The sequence below is a fragment of the Tachyglossus aculeatus genome, chromosome 26, assembly GCF_015852505.1.
Source record: "Tachyglossus aculeatus isolate mTacAcu1 chromosome 26, mTacAcu1.pri, whole genome shotgun sequence".
NCBI classification, from domain to species: Eukaryota; Metazoa; Chordata; class Mammalia; order Monotremata; family Tachyglossidae; genus Tachyglossus; species Tachyglossus aculeatus.
Genome location: NC_052091.1, coordinates 10559292 through 10571557, shown reverse-complemented (window position 1 = coordinate 10571557; position 12266 = coordinate 10559292). Strand labels below are relative to the sequence as shown.

Genomic DNA, 12266 nt, shown 5'->3' with positions numbered 1-12266 from the left:
GCTGCTTCATCGCGGGGCCCCACGTTCAGGTCATGAGAGTGGAAAGACGTGGCCACGGGGGAAGCGGATTCTAATTGGGACATCCAAGAGACACGGCGAGGTCGTGGACACCCACATCTCTAAAGGGCTTAACATTTTTTTGTCTTCTATTTAGGAAGCTTCAAATCCCGAGAATTAGAAAATAATGATAATATCATCATTAGACTGAGCCCCAGACTCCCAGACTGAGCGCCCTTTTCCCTCTCCTCCTCCCCATCTCCCCACCCTACCTCCTTCCCCTCCCCACAGCACCTGTATATATATTTGTACAGATTTATTACCCTATTTATTACTTGTACATATTCACTATTTATTTTGTCAATGATGTGCATACAGCATTAATTCTATTTGTTCTGACGATTTTGACACCTGTCTCCATGTTTTGTTTTGTTGTCTGTCTCCCCCTTCTAGACTGTGAGCCCATTGTTGGGTAGGCATCCTCTCTATATGTTTCCGACTTGTACTTCCCAAGCACTTAGAACAGTGCTCTGCACACAGTAAGCGCTCAATAAATACGATTGAATTGAGTGAATGAATGATAATAATTATGGTATTTGGTCAGTGCTTACTATGTGCCAAGCACCATCCTAAGCTCTGGGGTAGATGCAAGTTAATCAGGTTGTCCCCTGTGGGGCTCACAGTCTTCATCCCCATTATACAGATGAGGTAATTGAGGCACAGACAAGTGGCTTGCCCAAGATCATATAGCAGGCAAGTGGTGGAGCCGGGATTAGAACCCAGGCCCTCTGACTCTCAAACCAGTGCTCTTTCCACTAAGACACGCTGCTTCTCTGCTTTCTGGGTGCTGAATAGGTGCAGGTGGTAGGCAAGAGGGGCATTAGCATCAGGGCGAATGGTCAAGACCAAAGCCTATCCTCCTTCCCTCCCTCCCTATGCCCGAGTTGGAAACAGAACCCATGTTTCCAGGGATCTGGTAGGGGAATGCAATGGATCTGGAAAAAACTCCCTCCCTCCTCAAATCTGACAATTTATCTTCCTTGCCTTCAAAGCCTTATTGAAGACACATCTCCTCCAAAAGGCCTTCCCTAAGCCCTCCTTTCCTCTACTCCCAATCCCTTCTGTGTCGCTCTGACTTGCTCCCTTTATTCGAAGAGAAGTAGCGTGGCTCAGTGGAAGGAGCATGGGCTTTGGAGTCAGAGGTCATGGGTTTAAATCCCGGCTCCACCACTTGTCAGCTGTGTGACTTTGGGCAAGTCACTTCACTGTGCCTCAGTTACCTCATCTGTAAAATGGGGATGAAGACTGTGAGCCCCATGTGGGACACCCTGATCACCTTGTAACCTCCCCAGAGCTTAGAACAGTGCTTTGCACATAGTAAGTGCTTAATAAATGCCATCGTTATTATTACAAAGCTTCCTTCCAGCCCCACAGCTCTTATGTCCATATCTGTTATTTATTTCTATTAATGTCTGTCTCCCCCCCCTGGACTGTAAAGCTCATTTTGGGCAGATAACCTGTCTGTTATTTTGTACTCTCCCCAGTTCTTAATACAGTGTTCTGCACATAGTAAATGCTCAATAAATACGATTGAATGAATGAGTGAAGGAAGGAGGGGAGGCTGAGGGTCAAGGGTCTCCCTAGAGAAAGTTTCTAGGTGCTGGAGTTGATTACTATTACTGTGGGATGGGCTCTGTAATTTGATATTTTGTATCCACCCTGGTGCTTACTACTACTACTACTAATAATTGTGGTATTTTGTTAAGAACTTACTATGTGCCAGGTCCTGTCCTAAACCTGTCCCAGCTGGGGCTTACTGTCTCAATCCCCATTTTACAGATGAGGTAACTGAGGCACAGAGAAGTGAAGTGACTTGCCCAAGATCACCCAGCAGACAAGTGGCAGAGCCGGCATTAGAACCCATGACTTTCCGACTCCCAGACCCACGCTCTATAACAACAATAATGGTGGTATTTGTTAAACGCTTTATCCACTGTCATGCTGCTTTGATTATTTTGTATTCACCTCAGCACTTAGCACAAAGTGTGTGTCTTATGTAGGACGGGGACTGTGATCTATTTTTTAACCACCTCAGTGCTTACTACAAAGTGCATGCCTGAATGTGGGAAGGAGATTGTGATTTATTTTGTATCCTCCTCAGTGATCTGCACACATTATTATTAGAAATATTAATATTAATATAAGAGGGAGTAAGGCTGACAGCCCCTGGGCGAGCGAAACCATATATGCGCTTAAAACAGGGCCTGTCACAGGGTAAATGCTTAATACAATAATAAGAATTCTTATTCTATTTACCTCTTGACTCTAAGCTCCTTGTGGACAGGGGGACGTGTCTACCAACTCTGCTATACCATCCTCTCCCAAGCGCTTAGCACAGTGCTCTGCCCCCAGTAAACGCTCAATAGATACGATGGATCGATTACCCCGGCGATTTGTTCCCCGCTCAGCAGTGGCCCAAGCCCCGGGAGCCCCCCGCCCTTCCCTCACAAGTGTCCGAGCACAGACCACCCCGAGACCTCTCAAGATAAAAACTTTTATTTTACAGTTTTATAAAGCAGCTTTACACGAAGCACAAATGATCCATTTACTTTGTATAGAAACATAATAGCTCTCCCTTCTGCAAAAAATCAAGTTTTGCCGTATAGAAAACTAACATGTGCACATTGTGCTTAGACCGCAAAGTCTTTATAGCTTTACAAAGGACTACCCTTCAAAAGGGGACATCCGGTAAACACTGTATTGCATATTTAACACATGGAGGAGATGGAAAAGAAACAAAAGTTACAAGGTGAGTGAAAATAGCAGCTTTCGGCAGAGGTCTCGCACGCCAAGCGGGAGAGCGTCACGGCCTTTGTACGGTTGTGCTTGTGTGCCACCGCTGTTGTGCATATTACCCACATGCCCCAAGTGCGGCCCAGGGAACCATCTTCGTGCACCACTCCCCGTCACTGGGTCAAACTCGACCTTCATCCTGAAGCCCTCTATTGAGAGTTGGTCCACAAGCGAAGGCACGTCTCCTTCAAGAGGCCTTCCCAGACTAAGCAACCCCCTTTCCTCTTCTTCCGCTCCCAAAGGCGTCACCCTGATTTGCTCCCTCGGTTATCCCCAGGACCCAGCCCCACAGCACTTCTGTATATATCTGTCATTTGTTTACTTGTAATGATGTCTGTCTCCCTGCCCAGACTGTAAGCTCGTTGTGGGCAGGGAATGTGTCTGTTTATTGTTGTAGTGTCCTCTCCCAAGTGCTTAGTACAGTGCTCTGCACACAGCGCTCAACAAATATGACTGAATTGAATGAATGACTGAAAACCCAAGGCTAGTGGGGACGCCACTCCCCTCCCCGCTGACCCCTGCCTTTCTCTAAGCTCTGAAGATGGGGACCACCCACACCCGAGGTGTTTTCTCTCCCTCTCACACATGGTGGAGGGGGAGGGGGAGGGGAGACATTGAGGAAAGCCAGAGGACTGAATGACCAGGGCTCCGTTTTCCCTCATGTTCGGAGCGGAGAGGAGGGAGCCGCCTGCACACTACGGAATGTAAAGTGGGGCCTTTGGGGCAGAAACTGCAAGCAGGGATTGCAGATGATTCTCTCCCAGTGGCCCCCTCCTTTCCGGGGAAGGGCCTGGGCCCAATTAAGGCACTGGTCACAGGTCACCGAAGAAGCACCCCAATGTGGGGACGGATCCAGAGGAGCATAGAGGGGGCGAGGGAAGGGCGAGACCAAGGTGGTCAGGGGGTTTCCACTTTGACATCCTCCCAGTGGGCTCAGTTCAGAACCCCCCCACGGCCCCCCAGATTGGTTTCCTTCCACTCTAGGCTAAGCGAAGCAACGTGGTTGGTCATCCCTCCTCCACACGATTACCCCATCGCCTCCCGGGTCCGCCCTGTCCTCAGTGCAAATGCCCTTCCTCCCTGCCTCGACACCCCGGGCTCCGAACCACAGACTCGTTCTACTCTACAAGTAGCTCTCTGTTCTGAGGGATGGCTGAGACACAGCTGGTGGCCATCTTGCAGGACTCGTGACTAAATGACCCCATCTTTTGTCTGACTTTATTTCCCTGGGACTGTGGACTGAATGACTAGTGTCTGTTGGTGTCACAGTGGATTACCCACACTAGAGCATGCGGCTAACCTGTGACTACGGAAGTTACAATTTAAACCGGCCAAAAGGGATTTCCGAAGTGTCACACTGAGAGCAGCCTGTGATTTTCCCTTCCAATCAGAGGGTTCGACTCCCATGCTGGGTCTCAGGTGTGCGCCACAAAAGCTGTTCATGTGACACGGAACAGGGGATGCTAGCGGGACAGAGACGTGTCGGGTGCCCCTCACACAGGTAAACCCAGACGTTTCTCTTCCGACCTCCTGCCCTCAGTTTGAAATAATTCAGATTGAAAGATACAAAAAAAGAAACATTTCATTTTATGTAAGCCAACAGCCTAGGACGTTGATGCCCAAGGATGAGCAAAGAATGCCAATGCCCAGAGGCATTTTCCACTTAAAATGCTTCATCTAGATTTGTTTTTATATAAATACCACCCAACAGCTCTGATTAAAAAACAAAAACAAAAAGCCCCGCAAATTAACTGCGACACGGAAACATAAAAATACCCGGACCGATATAAATCAGTGGAAACAAAATTTCACCATGAGCTACAGAAATGAGCCCCATTTACAAATCTGGAGTAATAATAAAGTTTCCCCCAAATATTCCGAACTCTCAGACGTCATTTGAAATACAATACAAAATTCCAGACTATAACCAAAAAGAGAAAAAAAAACAACAAAAAACACCCATCACAACAGGGGGTTGGAGGGAAAGGGTGGGACGGGAGGGAATGTGGAACAATTATCAAATCTCCAGCGCCTGTCAGGTGGAGTTTCGCAAAAGAGATGGTGCATCCGCAAATCTTGGGCAGTCGACTAGCTTCACTTTTAGTTGTGCTTCCGTTAAAGAACTCTGAAGCCCGAATACAGACCTTGGGTTTTCCCTTGAAACTTGGTAAAGAAAACCCTAAGCTTAAAAGAGCTGCGGATTGAATAAACGTTCCGCTTCCCGTCCCTCTCGTGAGAGACTGACGGTCGGCTGAAAAGGAACATCTTTTGAAAAGTGGAGCCCGGTCCTCTCCCTGGGTGACACCTTGATCCACGCTCGCTGGATCACATCGCGTGATTTGTTACTCGGCCCTCAACGTACACCCAAGTACAAGGTCAGAATCGGAAGAGGCCACGGACTCAGGTTTCCGGCCCGCCCCGGCACCCGAGCGCCCGGTTTCTTGGGGAGACGGCAGTCCCCGCCAGAAGTCCGGTAGACAAGGGGCACCGGGCCCGCCTTCGTCCGCTCGACCCGGCTCGCTCCTGCGCTGGTTGCCGTCCATGCTTCCCGACGGCCCTGGGCGTGGTTCTCGTGGGCCATTTTGGAGAAAAGGCCCGGAAGGAGGCCCATCCGAATGGCCCCACGTTGAGGTGAGGGAGAGGGGGAGAGGGAGCAGGGGAGCCCAGAAGGTTCGGCTGGGCCACTCTAGTTGTGCTTCGCCCGGCCTCCCTTCAGGTAGCTCTTCCACCTCTTGACGAACTCCTTGAAGATGGGGGCGTCGTCGATGGTGCTGAGCAGCTGGAGCTGGTTGATGTGGGTGGTGTGGTAGTCCCAGCGGGCCAGGTTGGGGGCGGTGCCCAGCACGAAGTGACGCAGGTCGTAGATGGTGCCCGAGCCTGTGTCATATAGGGGGAGCATGGCCTTGAGGGACTCCATGCCCCGGTCGTACAGGGCGCGTGCCTCCCGGCCCAGCTTCTCACCGGCTGTCTCCTTCAGGTCGTAGAGCCCGATGAGGGAGTACATGAAGCCGTTGAGGACGAAGGAGCTCGGGGCGGTGGGGTACTCCTCATACCAGTCGTGCCTGTTGAGGAAGACGGCCTTCACACCCCGCTGCTCCGCCGGCAGCCCGTACGGGGCGGTGGCCCTCAGGGCGGCGCTGAGGAAGGCCCGGTCCTTGGTCAACAGGTAGGCCCGGACCAGGGTGGACATGGCCTGCCCCTGGGCCATGGCCGAGTACCAGCCCGGCTCCAGCGACCGGAAGCCCTCCCCCAGCTTGCGGGTCACCATGATGGGCCACCCGCCCCGGGCATCTTGGTTCCTCACCAGCCAGTCGCTGGCGGCGAAAAAGGCGGCCATGTGGGCCGTGGTGGAGATGGTGACGTTGTCGAGGAAGCCCCTCCCCCTGGCCACCAGCCGCACCACCCTCTTGGGCATGATCTTGGTGGGCCGGACCGCCTTGGTGGTGGACAGGCCCACGCCCTTGCGCAGGTCCGTGACCAGGTCCCGGGTGACCGTGCTCCAGGCTGTCCGGGGCCCGATCCCATAGTACACGTCCCGGTCCCGGAAGGCGATCAGCTGGGTGTTGGACACATAATGGATCGTGAACAGCTGGTTCTTCTCTGTAGTCTCCAGGACCACGGACACGCTCCCGTTCGTCTGGAACTTCAGATCGAAAGAAATGATGAAGTCCTTCATGTTCCCCAGCGGGAGAGACACCCCCTCGGTACTTTCTGGAGGTAGGGGAGGGGGCAGGGGAGAGGAGAGTACAAAGAGCAACACAGATACATCAGAGAGCTGCCCAGATGAAATGCTTGGACACTTGCAGACACTTTGTCTGAAAATTTGGAGAGGCAGTGAAAAGCGCTCAGTGGAAAGAGCACGGGTCTGGGAGGCAGAGGACCCGAGTTCTAATTCCAGCTCCGCCACTTGTCTGCTGTGTGATCCTGGCTAAGTCGCTTCACTTCTCGGTGCCTCTGTCACCTCATCTGTCAAATGGGGATCAGGACTGCGAACCCTATGTCAGACAGTGCCTGGGTCCAAACTGATTATCTTGTACCTACGCCAGCGCTTGGTACAGTGCCTGGCACACAGTAAGCACTTCACAAATCCCATTGGGGGAAAAAAAAAACCACCACAAAAAACCATAAAACCACACCACCTAATTAGCTGGCCAGGTGAAGTGTGCAAGCAAACCCTCTCAGGGTTCGGCCTGAATCAAAACTGGTATTTCCATTTTTAGTGTCCGTTCGGCCTAGCTGATTGCTGAGTATACACAAATGATAAAGTTAGTGACTCAGGCCTGATTTTTAGAACATTAGAAAGAAGCCTTCCTTTTTCAGCTGGCCTCATCCACATGAGAAAGACGTGACTGTCTGGTTTTAAGGAGCAGTCAAGGTGGGAGCTGAGGGGGCTCTTTTAGCTTCCTCTACATCAGCTGGCCTGAGAACATTCTGGGCCTTTTCCAGAGTGGGATTTTAGCCCAGGAGGAGCCAGTTTACCCCTCCACAGGGAGAGGGGCAGGTCAGAAGGAAAGTGCAGCTCAAGGGAGTGTTCAGGACCTCTCGCTTCTCAAAGAACTCACGGACATTCGCCCGGAAGCTCAAATGCTCCAGGGCATCTGGCAAAACAGCCACCTTACTTGGGAAATAAGCCTGGGAAAAAAATTCCCATTTGGGAGTCTGAGGATCAGGGTTCTAATCCCTGCCCTGCCACCTGCCTGCTGTGTGAGCTTGAGCAAGTCACTGACACCCTTCTGGGCTTCAGTTTCCTCATCTGTAAAATGGGGATTTAATACCCACTCTCCCTTCCACAGACTGCAAGCCCCATGTGGAACAAGTACTGTGTCTGGCTTGATTAGCTTGGATCTAACTCCAGTGTTTGAAACAGTGTTCGATACATAGCAAGCACTTGATAAATCAATCACTTATGGGAAGCAGAGCACTGTACTAAGCGCTTGGGAGAAAAAAAATATAACAGATCTGGTAGCCATAAAACATACGAAGCAACTTGGTCTAGTGGTTGAGCACAGGCCTGGGAGTCAAAAAGACTTGGGTTCTAATTCCCGCTCCGCCACTTGTCTGCTGGGTGACCCTGGGCAGGTCACTTCACTTCTCTGTACCTAAGTAACCTCATCTGTAAATTGGGGACTCAGACTGTGAGCCCCATATGGGATAGGGACCGTGTCCAACCTGATTAGCTTGTATCCACTCCAGCGCTTAGTAAAGTGCTTGGCACACAGTAAGCGTTTAACAAATGACCATGCGATAAGACATAAAAGAACATTCTCCTGCACATTACCCAATTCTAAAAACATTTTCAAAGTGTCCTCTTTAAGGGTGAAACCCAAAAAGAGCTCCTGCTTAGTTGCTCTTATCTCCTCCAAGTTTGGAAAGACTTTCTATGCACGATGAAGTTTCATGCAGAAGAGTGCCAAATTAAACCAAGCAATTTGATTGGCCCTCAAGTTAACATCCCTCAATACTTTCTGTGCACGTCCAACAGTGGGAATTTGATATTCCTATGTCTCTCTTTTCTATCAAAGTGTAAGCTCTTTCATTCATTCAATCATATTTGAGTGTTTGCTGTGTGCAGAGAACTGAATTAAGCACTTGAGAGAGTTCAATATAATATACAATATAATATACAACATAATAATAAACAGACACATTCTCTACCCACAGCAACCTTGCAGTCTAGTGGGCATGACGTGTCTTAGGCTTTTTTTTTTTAAATGGTATTTGTTAACAGCTTGCTATGTGCCAGGCACTGTACTAAGCGCTGTGGTAGATACAACATAGGTTGGACACAAAACCTGTCCCCCATGGGGCTCATGGTTTTCATCCGCATTTTCCAGATGAGGTAACTGAGGGCCAGAGAAGTGAAGTGACTTCCCCAAGGTCACGCAGCAGACAAGTGGTGGAGCTGGGATTAGAACCCAGGTCCTTCTGACTCCCAGACCCGTGCTCTAACCACTAGACAACACGCTTCAAACTCCCCCAGCGCTCAGTACATAGGCATGCAGCAGGCATTCAGTAAATACCGTCATCATTGCTGCTGCTGCTGCTACTGCTACCCCACCCAAATGTCCAACCAACGGTATTTCTTGAGCGCTTACTCTGTGCAAAGCATAGTACTAAATGCTCGGCAGAGTCCCCTACAACAAAATTAGCGGTCACCTTCCCTCCTCAAAGTGAGCTTACAGTCTAGAGGACAAACAACATGATCAAGGGATCTCGAGGATGCCATGAGAGGCAGAACGTGGGTAGGGACTGTGTTGCTGAATTGTACTTTCCAAGCGCTTAGTACAGTGCTCTGCACACAGTAAGCACTCAATAAATACGATTGAATGAATGAATTTTTTAGGAATGAAATAAAAAACACAAAGTTGCCCGTTATTCGCACTGCATTAAGCACTCGCAAATCCATGACTTGAGGCTATCCAAGATGAGTGGATTTGGACTGTGGCCTTCAAGGTCTGAAGATTACCCTGCCATCAATAAAAGATGAGGCGAGAATGCAAAAGAGCTCCTCCAACCTCTGTGCACTTTTTATTTACCTACTACCAAGATTTGAGGTGTTCTTGACAATTTTCCCCTTAGAGACCTCAGCCCAAGGTGCTGACAAAGTACTTTCATTGTCTTTTTAAGTAATGGACTCATTAATTCTAATGTATATTGATTAAATAGAAAAAAAAGGACGTTGCATCTGTATTAATGAAGCTGTCTTACTAAAGAGGGAAATGTTTGCAGAAAATGAATTTTGCTTTATTAATGGTTTATTCTGCTAATGAAAATCCATAGGAAAAGTTTGATGCCCCAGACTGCATTACAAAATGGCAGAAACTAGGTCAAAGTCTGGCTGGCATGATATTTTAAAATGCTAGTCGCTTGACAAAGATGAAGGGCAGGATGTGTGAAAATACAAGCGAGAATTTTTGACACTAACTCAAAAATGTTTGTCAGTATTGGTTACGTGTGACTCCAGAAAAAAAAATAGAAATCATTAACAGATCCTAGCACTTGGGGTTTCTTTAACTAATTCATTCATTCAATTGTATTTATTGAGCACTTGCAGTGTGCAGAGCACTGTACTAAGCCCTTGGAAAGTACAATTCAGCAACAGATAGAGACAATCCCTACCCAACAACGGGCTCACAGTCTAGAAGCAGGGAGACAGACAACAAAACAGAGCAAGTAGAAAGGCAAAGCAAAGAAGAGCATTAATCGTTCTTCCGGGCAATGGATCTACCTATTTTCAATCAATCGATGGTACTTATTGAGCGCTTGCTTTGTACAGAAAACGATATAAAGCGCTTGGGAAAGTACAATTTAATAGAGTTGGTGGACACGTCCCCTGCCCTCGAGTTTACAGGCTACAGGGAGAGATAGACATTTAAAGAAATTACGGATGCGTGAACAAGTGTTACAGTTTTACCAGGAAGAGACAGGTTGAGATTTTCCAAAGTTAGGTACAGGCACCTGAGATTCCTTCTCCAATTCAATTCAAATCAACCAATCCATCAGGGATATTTATTGACCATTTACTGTGTGCAGAGCACTGTACTCAGCGCCTGATTCAAAATACCCCAAGAGGTGGGGTTCACAGCCCCGTGGTCTCTGTGGCTCTTTCATGCATTCACTCAGTCATATTTATTGGGTGCTTACTGCGTGGACAACATTGTACTAAGCTCTTGGGAGAGCATTATATAACACCGCCGTAAGTCTCAGGGCCGAAGCTCATGCAGAATTCACATCTTGCCTTCCCCTCCAGACTGCAAACTACTTGTGGGCAGGGAATGTGGGTACCAAAGTCTGTTGTATTTGTCCTCCCGAGTACGTAGTACAGTACTCTGCCCACAGTAAGCACTCAATAAATACCATCTGTCTCACACTCCTGGCCACTGGATGGTAAGTCCCAGGAGAGAATGTGGACCTATCGTTATACCCTCCCACCTGCTTAGTAGAAGCAGAAGTAGGTGGACCCCACTGCCTGCTTACAGAGAAGCAGCATGTCATAGTGGAAAGAGTACGGGTTTGGGAGTCAGAGGTCATGGGTTCTAATCCTGACTCCACCACTGATTAGCTGTGTGACTTTGGGCAAGTCACTTGACTTCCAGCGCTTAGAACAGTGCTTTGCACATAATAAGTGCTTAATAAATGCCATCATCATCATTATTATTCTCTGTGCCTCAGTTACCTCATCTGCAAAATGGGGATTAAGACCGTGAGCCCCACGTGGGACAACCTGATTACCTTGTATCTACCTCAGCTCTTAAAACAGTGCTCGGCACATAGTAAGCGCTTAACAGATGCCATCATTATTATTATCATTATTAGCAGACTGCCTAAAACTCAGAAGGCACTCAGTAAATGCCATTCCTATCATTCTTCCCCACTGGACTAAGCATTGGGGAGAGTACAATAGAACAATATAACAGACATGTTCCCTGCCCATAATGAACTTACAGTCTAGAGGGGGAGATAGACATTAATAGAAATGAATAAATGACAGATATGTACACATGTGCTGTGGGGCTCGGAGGGAGGATGAATGAAGGGAGCAAGTCAAGGCGACACAGAAGGGAGTGGGAGAAGAGGAGAGGAGGGCTTAGTCAGAGAAGGCTTCTTGGAGGAGATGGGCCTTCAACAAGGCTTTGAAGTAGGGGAGAGCAATGATCTGGGTGATATGAGGAGGGAGGGCGTTCCAGGCCGGAGGTAAGATGTGGGTAAGAGGTCAGGGCCGAGATAGACGAGATCGAGGTATGGTGAGATTCATATCTGCTATGAATCTTCACGTAACTTAGCTCAGCTGGCAGAGGAAAAACCTACCTGGAGCGACAAACTGCTTAACGTTAGTGAACTTGGATCTGTCTGCCACGCTCACCAAAGAGCACCCTTTGGGGACGATCCACTCGTTGGTCCGGCCATTTCTGTCCTTGTCTTCCGCCGTCTCGTACACCTCGACGTGAGGGGGCTTCTCCGTCAGGTTCTTACTGTAATGGCTCAGCCCGTACTGGGCGATCTGGATCGGGTAGAAATAGCCTTGAGGCCCCCACTGGGTGGAGAGGGGTACACCTAGGAAGGAGAAAGAGCAAATTCAATTAAAGCCGTCTGGACAGCTCAAACTGGCTTCTGGAGAGATGGTTTTCATTAAGCGCTTAATGTGTGTCACGCACTGTTCTAAGCACTGGGGTACGTACCAGGTAATCAGGTTGGACATAGTCCCTGCCCCATACGGGGCTCACAAATCTTCATCCCCATTTGACAGATGAGGTAACTGAGGCCCATAGAAGTGAAGTGACTTGCCCAAGGCCATCCAGCAGACAAGTGGTTGAGCCAGGATTAGAACTCAGGTCCTTGTGACTCCTGGGCCCGTGGCCCCGCCACTTAATAATGATAATAATACTTATGGTATTTGTTAAGCGCTTACTGTGTGC

General features: G+C 48.8%; 1 protein-coding gene across 3 annotated transcripts in view; it reads right to left on the bottom strand.

Annotated features, from left to right (window-relative positions):
- Window positions 1-3252: 3252 nt before the first annotated feature.
- GLCE (glucuronic acid epimerase) overlaps window positions 3253-12266 on the bottom strand; it is a 106072-nt gene continuing 97058 nt past the window's right edge. For 2 of the 3 annotated variants that reach the window (XM_038767370.1, XM_038767371.1), the window contains 2 exons: window positions 11659-11904; window positions 3253-6561 (listed from right to left, as the gene is read on the bottom strand). In XM_038767370.1, the coding sequence (XP_038623298.1) occupies window positions 5537-6561; window positions 11659-11904 (1271 nt within the window). In that variant the 3' untranslated portion in view covers window positions 3253-5536. The remainder of the gene's footprint in view (window positions 6562-11658; window positions 11905-12266) is intronic. The other variant, XM_038767373.1, reaches the window with a different exon arrangement.